We start from the raw sequence: 10000 nt of genomic DNA on the forward strand, positions 1-10000 counted from the left end.
GTAATGTCACTGGCTGTAACACTGGCATTGCCACTGGCTCTGGCAACACCACAGCATCTCCTCGTAGCTCCTCCTTCTCAGGTTCTCTGGGGACCTCGGCACCTGTTGGCACAACATCCTGCCTACTCTGTACATCCACCCCCCTGTCCACCACCCGTGGCCCTATTGGGGTAGGGATATGCCCAGACACCACTGGTGTACCCACTCTGATGTTGTTTCTCCAACAGACCCCACACTGACCTAAAGCATGGTCAATCTGTTCCATCAAATATGGACTCCAAAACCCATATTTCTTGGTGATCTTGCGTCTTACCTCCCCCCTAGCCACATGTGCTAATCCATGAGCTTCCTGTATTAACATGCCTAATAAATCTGAGGGTGCTACAACCAACCCCTCATGATTCCTCCATAGACCTGTGTCATCCTGACTTGCCCCCCTTGCTAGCCAAACGCTCTTGTCTAACGTAGTTACTCTACTCTGTAACATCAATAAATCCTCAAGTGTGACCATGCCCTGTAATTGCTTTTCATGTGTGACCAGAAGACCTTTACCTGCCTTGTCTGCTCCTGTAATGGCTTTGGCTGCATCTTCTGCAGCCCTGTTACCTTGTGTGACATGTGATGAGTCAGACCTGTGTGTGGCACACTTCACTATAGCTAATTCCTTTGGCTTCATCATGGCTTGTAACAGCTTCATGATCTGTGCGTGATGCTGTATAGGCGTACCATCAGTTCTCTTAAAACCCCGCCCCCTCCATACAGCTCCATTAAAATGACAAACATTATGTGCATAGGCAGAGTCGGTGTACACTGTCACTCTCCGTCCGGTTCCCAAGTTGCATGCTTCTGTGAGGGCAATCAATTCAGCCAACTGGGCTGAGCAAGGCTGAGGAACTGCCTCAGCCTGTTCTACAATAAACTTTGAATTCTGTGCTTTAACTAAGGAATACCCAGCGCACAAAGTTTCTCCTACCCCGTAACAAGACCCATCAACCCAATATTCTATATCAGCTCCCTTTAAAGGCAAAGCTTGTAGGTCTGTTCTATGCTTAATCACTTTGGCTGTCGATGGAACCTGAGCACCGCTGTCAGGTGTGCATTTTACTGTACAGTTCAATTGGCATAGAGCATCTCTCCCTAGCAGCCCTGTTGGCGTGTGTTCTGACACAAGCGTTGACAGAGTTGCTCTCTGTCCCTTGTACTCTAAGTCTACAAGCTCAGTTGTAGGAATCAGCTGTTTAATTCCCTCAAATCCGATTGTCTTCACATATTCTCTAGACATAGGGAGGTGCGTGGCGCCTTCAGGCTTCTGTGTCACCACCAGCTGGCACCTCCCACTCGGATCTTCCGGGCACCCCTATAGGCCAGCTGCTGGGCCTCCGTAAGGGTTCATCACTCCTGGAGCAGGTGTAGTAGGGGGCCAATATCCTCCTCCTTGGCTCCCCCCTGCGCCCCCCTGGGGCCTGTTGCAGCAGGCACAGGCTAGATGTCCATTCTGGTCGCATTGGCATGGTTCTAGCATCTCCTTCCCTGCTGCTGTCCATCCCCCTGGTGGTGGTCCTTGGCCAGGCTGTGTGTACATCTGGTATGGAACCGCTTGCACCCCTGGTGGCCCTTGTGGGTATGGATACCCCCCTTGTGGCCCCTGTGGGTAGGACTGGTAAGTAGCAGGATACCCCCCTTGTGGCCCCTGTGAGTAGGACTGGTAAGTAGCAGTCTGCACTCCAGGTGGCTGTTGCTGTGGGGCTAAAGCCTGCACTCCCTCTATGTTCCTCTCGCTTTCAGTCAATTGCAAATGAGTCAATATTCTGAGGGATTCTTCGTCTCGTGCCTTCTGTATCTGAATGTTCTTTCGATATAACTCAACTTGATGAGATACGTGGTCTATATAAACAGCTTTGTTCATGTGTCGTAGCCCCACCACTTCTGCTAGCTTATCCTTAACTGGGGTAGGAAGCCCTTCTTGTATTTTTTCCCTGATTATGGATTTTTCTAAGGGGTTATCTTCAGCGTCTTTCCCTGTCACACTTCTCCATTGAGAGTGCATACGGGCAATATAACCCCTGGGATTCTCATCCCCCCCCAGTGGCTTCACAATGATATTGTCTGGGTGAATGTGAGTAGGGTAGGTCTCTCTGATTGCTTTCCACAGCCTGCCTCTGTTTGCTGCGAAGAGCTCTGGATCATAAACTGATGTATTGATATATCTATGAAGTCCTGCCTTCATCAATATTTCCTGCATTGTATCCAATCCTGCAATAAAAGCTAAGAGTCTTTTCAGGTCTCCCATCGCGGCCTGCGTTCCTGTCAGTATCACGTCGACCTGTCGCGTCCACGAATGTCCTCCCTCTTGAAGAACTGGGAGTTTCTCGATCACTTCAGACAAATCTGTATGATGCCACGGATGATATTCCATCTTGTTACCCCGAATCAGCACTGGACAGTTCTTTAATGTATTTGATGACATTCGGTGACAATCTCCCTCTTTCTCCGGGCGTCTTCTCCCACCTTTCCTTTCGGCTGTGGCTATCATCTTCCTGCCCTGCGCGTTGTAGCCTCCATCTGCATTGTCGTCATCACTTGAGTCTGCACTGCCATCTTCGCTGTCATCTTCCTCGTCACTCCTGTCGTCCCCTTTTCCCCTTGGCTCCTTCTTCTTCTTCTGGGAATGATCCTCCAGTGCCTTAGCATAGGGAGGGGGACTGGGGGCAGGACACTGAGCTATTTTCTGTCCCTCTACCTTAAATAGATCTAAAATAGCTAACTCTAACTTGCGTTTCTCTGATCTAATCTTTCCTCTTTGATGTGCTTTGTGCCCATTGATAAGTATTTCCAATGTTGCAATTAATTGTAAATTAATGCTGCCCTCTTTCGGCCACGGCTGTTCAATGTATGCCCAACGGCTATTCCATTTCGTAGACATTTTGCTAATTTCCCTAACAAGAGGATTCATTTTTTCCACTACAGCCATAGGGGATAACGTAGCCAACATTCCACGATGTTCACTAATATCTTTTAACAGCTTCGTGGAATTCGACCCCATTCTACTTGGCTCAATATGCTGACAATATTCTATATTAGATAAGGTGTACGCTTCTTACAACCCACCTTATTTTGTCTTGTTTGCTAAACAAATGCTAGTCCAATATAACTGTATTAACCATCCCCACAAAAACCCTGCAACTCCAGAATAACAGACTTGCCTCTTGTGTATGTCAGTGCAGTATTAACTTAAATCTAATCTCTGTGTAAGTACTTTATACTTAAATGTGTTTCCTAATTGTTTATGAATGTATCTTAATTACTCATTCAATACTAATTACAGTTCTGGTCAACACAATTATTAAATCACAAAAGCTGGTCACACCTAAGTATTCACTGACCCACAAAAACCCTTTTACTGCTTAATTATCAATACAAACTATTCTGCTATTCTTAATCAAAAACTGTGAAAAAAGAACTTAACTTTAAATAAAAAGATGTAAAACACGAATATTAATCACAACCTGTAAAGAAATCGACTTGTCATTTGGAAGGAATAAAATGATTAATTATCAATTACAATCTGTAAGGAAATCGACTTGTTATTTGAAAGGAACATACAATCAACTATCAATTACAATCTGTAAGGAAATCGACTTGTTATTTGAAAGGAACAAAATGATCAATTCTCAATTACAATCTCTAAATTACTATTTATCTCATTCAAATATTCTACGTTCACGTTTCCCTCATAAAGATGGCGTCTAAGAATAGACTCTCTGACACACTGCAAATGGCGTCACGTTTCCCTCATAAAAATGGCGTCTAAGAATAGACTCTCTGACACACTGCAAATGGCGTCACGTTTCCCTCATAAAAATGGCGTCTAAGAATGGACTCTCTGACACACTGCAAATGGCCGCCCACACAACGGCGTCCTCTCACACAGACAAAGAGTAATGGCGTACTCTCTGCTACAATACAAAATAGACTACCCCGTCCATTTACACCTTAACACAATTCTACACACACACTCACGATATTCCGTAATACCGCTATTAGTTACACAACTAATATTTTAACATAAAAAAGCGAATTACCAAATTCAGCCCTATATCACCAATATACCAATCTAATCGTATATTTACAAAAACGGACTTCAAAGTCCGGCTCTCACCAACCCCAGCTTAAAGATTATGAAAAGTGTGTTTCTATTCCAACAAGATTACCATTACACAGATTCTTTTGACTATAACTTATCTGAGATTTACAGCCTATTTTAAACACACCAATCGACTAGAGAGAGATTTCTGCAGAAAATCTACCTTCTTCCTCGAATTGAAGAGTCCGCACAATACTGTAAATTAAGTTATATTATCTCCTGGCTAGCTCGCCATCATTGTCGTGTATTCTTATTGGTTATGAATCAAACAACAGCTAGTGAGTTTAAGATGATTTAATCCGAGTTACAAACAGATTTATACATACACGTGTTTAAGCTGGGGCCTGGTGACAAAAAGAGGCCGCTTCCTCCCTTCCTCGCTGGTTTTCCCTAGTTTCCTAGATCCCTCCCTCTTATGCAAATACAGTCACAGGTCATAGCCTATCACCTTATCCAGATGGCCATGAGGGCCGTCCCCTGTGATGTCACCACAGCCCCAAGTCCGAGGGGCTGGTCAGATTACAAGAACCATTGCACAACACTAGAAAATAGGATATATATAGTAGAAAATATACGACAGTAACACACACACACACACACACACACACACACACACACACACACACACACTCACACTCACACACGTAAAGATCCAGATTAGAGCTGACTACCAGAGAACAGAGGGGATTAAAAGTGTTCTCGCTGATTGAGGCCTCAGTGAATTTCTCTGTGAAGTTATGGGGGCTCGCCCTGGCCTCCGACAAGCATCTTAAATAGCTCCTTTTCCCCTCTTCCAACAGGTGCTTCTCCACCTCCTCCCTTATCTTCGCAGACTCACTCTCAACTGCAGTTTAAACCCATAACATTAATACATCACAGTCTGACACTCCTTTAGACTCCTCTTAAACCAGAAGGGCCCATAATTAGGCCCAAATTCTGTTTTATGATCTGAGCATATCCACACAAAATGTCAAGGTGTTACCTATCAAATGGCATCCTGCTTTTGTATCTTATCGTTATAGGCTATTTCTAATTTTATAAGCAGAAATTAATTTCGTCCAAATAAACACATGCGTTTCTTGATTAGCATAGAGAACGAAGATTGTCCAGAGTAAACTCTCTGCAACCTGGACGTGTTTTAACATCATGCATGAGCCAAAATTTAATGTGAGTTGCACGATAGAGGGCGTGTTTTAGGAGTCCGGGGTGGGACATGTTGACCGGCAGCGCCACTCCTCCGTCCACAAGCGCAGTTTGAGTTTGAGTTTGACAAGACTACTCGTTGTTGGTGAAAACACCCTGTTTGTTTGGTCAGCGATCGGTGAAATGGCGGAAAAGAAAGCGGTCCTGTTCAATCTGTGGGGAGTTGTTCGGAGTACGCGACCCTTGCAAACTTTCCACAAGTTCGAGGAGTCACACAAACTCCCAAGGTAGGCGAGGAGGAGGTCAGGTTGTGATCTGTGAATGGAGTCGTAGACAACCACAAATAAGATGGTTTTGTAAGTGGATCGTCAGTAAGACCGCTGATTGAATAGTTAACGATAATGAATAATTAATACGAATATAATTGCGTTTTACTTAGGGCTACAAAGGTCAACAAACGCGTCTTTGGTGCAAAAATAAATAAATAAATATCCTGTGTGTGTGTGTGTGTGTGTGTGTGTGTGTGTGTGTGTGTGTGTGTGTGTGTGTGTGTGTGTGTGTGTGTGTGTGTGTGTGTGTGTGTGTGTGTGTGTGTGTGTGTTGCTGACAATCCATAGTGTGTGTATGTATAAGCAGCCGTTTATAAATGCTAAATGTAGGCCTGTTTAACGGTGTTCATGTTCTGTGTGTTGTCAGGGGGTTTCTGGGGAAGGTGGCAGCACCGGGAGACAGTGCGATGCACCGCGCTGAAATTGGCAAACTGACCCTCTCTCAGGTAAGACTCTCACCTCTCTGGTACCTGGGGTAACTCTCACCTCTCTGGTACCTGGGGTAACGGACCACCGGGGTGGGTGGCGGACCGCTGTAGCGAGAATAAACAGCGGAGCGACATTTACCAACCGCAGGAGCATGCGCAGTCAGACCTTCCCATTTCTGCGCAATATGGGGTGCGTTCGTAAATTCGCTCTGAGAGCGCCGGAGCGCACACTGGGTTCAACGTTGTAGAGAGGGACCAACGAATTTGATTGGACAAGAGGCATTCCTCAGCAGTGCTGATCACATTTCCAGAACGTATTTACGAACGCACCCCATGATATCAGTGCAGTTGAAAAGACGCTTGGCCTGCTAAAAGCTTCACTTACCGCGATGAGAAACTCAGTTAGGCAATTCAGTTGATATAGCCTACTCAAAAAGCACCGACCCTTTATTATTGTCAGTTTGCTTAGCCTTTGTGGTACCACGGTCAAAATGCATTAATGTTAAAGCCTTGGTGATGCATCGGATTATAGCCTACATGCGAAAGTCCAATATCAGCCGATAATATCAGTGCTCCTGTCTAGCTCTCGGTCAAAGTGCTTAAGATAAGCTGGAACGCGACCCCCAGACGCTGTTGCTCTCCAGGACTAGAGTTGCCTCTCCCCTATTCTCCGTCATAAAATGTGTTATCTATTGACAAGATAATCGCTAACAGGTGTTGTTCAATGTCTTCTATACAGTCTTCTATACCCTGCTTTGACAAGTCAATACAATACCAAGTTTCTGTACGTGTGTGTGTGTGTGTGTGTGTGTGTGTGTGTGTGTGTGATAGATAGATAGATAGATAGATAGATAGATATGTACTTTATTCATCCCCAGGGGGAAATGAAGGTGTGTGTGTGTGTGTGTGTCTTTGTCGTGTGTCTGTGTGTAGATGATTCCAGAGTTTGATGGAGAGTGTGTGAAGGAGGCGTCAGTGCAGGGTGTGTGCCTGCCAGCTGGGTTCTCTGTGAAAGGCCTGTTTGAAGGACTCAGTGACACAGCCGCCATCAATCCCCCCATCCTACAGGCTGCTGCTATACTCCGCCAGCATGGTAACACACACACACACACACACACACACACACACACACACACACCCACACACACACACACACACAGACGGACACAAACAGACAGACACACACGCAAACAAACAGATACAGACAGACAGACAGATAGACAGACAGACACACACACACACACACACACACACACACACACACACTCAAACACACACAGACCGACACAAACACAGACAGACACACACGCACACAGACAGATACACACAGACAGACAGACAGACAGACAGAGACACACACACACAGACAGATAAACACACACACAGACGGACACAAACACAGACAGACGCACACACACACACACAGACAGACACACACGCACACAGACAGATACACAGACAGACAGACAGACAGACAGACAGACAGAGACACACACACACCACTGACATGTCCTGCTTCCATGTCGCCCAGGGGTTCTGACGGGGGTGTTGGCCAACCATTGGGTGGATGACTGCGCCCGTGGAGATAGCCCTGCCCGCCTCCTCTCTCTGCTCGGCGGCCATTTTGACCTGCTGCTGCAGTCCTGCCACACGGGCCTCAGGGTCCCCGAGCCCGCCATGTTCACCTCCGCTCTGCAGCGCCTAGGGGTCACACCCCAACAGGTAGGCTTCACACACACACACACACACACACGCACACACACACACACACACACACACACACACACACACACACATACACATGCACGCACACACACCTCAAGCCTGAGTTAATGATCTGCTGCTCTCAGCGCATCCCATAATATAATTACAACCGTAGTGACATGCAGTGTGTGTGTACAGATGGATGATTGTATTAGCACGTTCTGCCAAATCATATTAGCAATGAATCCAGATATCAGCCCTTCCTCACAGGACAGACAGCTTGGAGTTCCGACAGTGACTCTAGTATGTATGACAGTGTAACAACTATAGAAATAGCGTGAGTAGAACAGTTCCCTCACACCATGGCTAGTACTCCAAAAGATGTCCGACATGGAATAGAAATGCTTCATCGCCATGGTAATCATTATCGCTGCATGTGTAGAACACAGAGAGAAGCTGCTAATCCAGAGGCGTTGTCAGGCCAAATTATGTCCGCCTGCCAAAAATCTCGTCTTTCGAACGCCATCGCTATGCTGCCGCTATGCCGTTGCTATGCCAACATACCGGACATTCCTGAGTAAACTCTTGCGACCTCAGCAAACTCTACTGCTCGCTGCAATTTACAGTTGGCTCACGTCCAATCCGGAGACAAGATCACGCCACTACAGATAACCCTTCATATCGTGAAATTAAATGATATGAAATCAATCAATTCAATACAATCAATACAATAGCAACTCAGCCTCATCTGACTGAACATTCCAATGTCAGTTGAGTCGAGTTGGTTTGGTAATAAAGTTGTAATCTAAAACTTCCCAACGGAATTCCATGGAATGTTGATGTGAACAGGCACGTCCCTGTCGCCAGCAGTCTAGTCATCCCTACAGGAAGTGGGAGAGAACACGACCACTGTGTTTCCCGTATAACACATGAACGGGTTGCAGTATTTCTCAGGAACTGTTATCTCTCAACAGTGTGTGTGTGTGTGTGTGTGTGTGTGTGTGTGTGTGTGTGTGTGTGTGTGTGTGTCTGTGGCCAGGATGATTTGGTTGACTAACAGTTCTAAGGAAAGCAGAACATTCTAAGGAAACCAACCTGATGTTGAAAAACAGGAGGTCCGCTGTGGTAGTCTGTTCAGACACTGCTGCTGGCATAGATATACTGTGTGTGTGTGTGTGTGTGTGTGTGTGTGTGTGTGTGTGTGTATATGTGTGTGTCTATGTAGGCAGAGGTAGACCGACTGACACATAATAGATACATAGATAAATGTTTGATTTATCTACACCAGGGGGGTATTCCATCAACGTCGCTGAAGGAAAATCCAGGCTTATTCTGATAAATCTCGTGAGGCTTTTCCTTTTAGCGATGTTGATGGATTACCCCCAAGAACACAAATGCTTTATGTTGTGATCTGTCATGTCTGAGGAGCTGTCCATGTCCTGTCTATGTTTCAGGCTCTGTGGTTGGTCAGCTGACCTGTCCACTCTATGTTTCAGACTCTGTGGTTGGTCAGCTGACCTGTCCACTCTGTGTTGCAGGCTCTGTGGTTGGTCAGCTGACCTGTCCACTCTATGTTTCAGGCTCTGTGGTTGGTCAGTTGACCTGTCCACTCTATGTTTCAGGCTCTGTGGTTGGACGAGGATGAGGAGGGTGTGAAGGCCGCGAAGGGAGTTGGAATGAGGTCTCTCCTGGTGAAGGATCTGACGGAGGCTTTGAAACAGCTGTCAGACTTCTCAGGAGTACAGGTACGACAGGAGACAGATGTCGACTGTTACATAAAGTATGATGCCAGTCAAGAGTCATTATTTGTTGATGTGTAGTCAGTGACGTGTTGCTAGTCTGTAATGTGGTACTTTGTGTGTGTGTGTGGTGTGGGTGTGGTGTGTGTGTGTGGTGTGGGTGTGGTGTGTGTGTATGTGGTGTGTATGTGGTGTGTGTGTGGTGTGGGTGTGTGTGTGTGTGTCCTAGGCTGTAGAGGGTGAACACTATCCTGCCTCCTGCAACCCTGAGGTGGTTTCTCATGGATACCTTACCATCAAGGTAATGTACAGTGCCTTGCCAGATATTCACTGCTTTATCCATAGAAGCTTTAATATGACTATAATGTCTCTTCTCTCGCTCTCTCTCTCTGTGTCTCTCTGTGTGTGTGTGTCTCTCACTCCCCCCCCCCTTCTCTCTCACTTCTTCTTTTCCCTCTTTCTCTTCTCTCTCTCTCTCTGTGTCTCTGTGTGTGTGTCTCTCTCACTTCTTCT

At 46.0% G+C, this 10000-nt stretch overlaps 1 protein-coding gene across 1 annotated transcript in view; it reads left to right on the plus strand.

Annotated features, from left to right (window-relative positions):
• The first annotated feature begins 5402 nt into the window (after positions 1-5402).
• Positions 5403-10000, plus strand: part of ephx2 (epoxide hydrolase 2, cytoplasmic) — an 11792-nt gene continuing 7194 nt past the window's right edge. The window contains exons 1-6 of the mRNA XM_080526612.1: positions 5403-5574; positions 5984-6062; positions 6978-7137; positions 7576-7766; positions 9371-9493; positions 9717-9788. Coding sequence (XP_080382738.1) covers positions 5471-5574; positions 5984-6062; positions 6978-7137; positions 7576-7766; positions 9371-9493; positions 9717-9788 — 729 coding nt within the window. The 5' untranslated portion in view covers positions 5403-5470. The remainder of the gene's footprint in view (positions 5575-5983; positions 6063-6977; positions 7138-7575; positions 7767-9370; positions 9494-9716; positions 9789-10000) is intronic.

This window comes from Nansenia antarctica (genome assembly GCF_963989245.1).
Source record: "Nansenia antarctica genome assembly, chromosome: 3".
Taxonomy (NCBI): Eukaryota; Metazoa; Chordata; class Actinopteri; order Argentiniformes; family Microstomatidae; genus Nansenia; species Nansenia antarctica.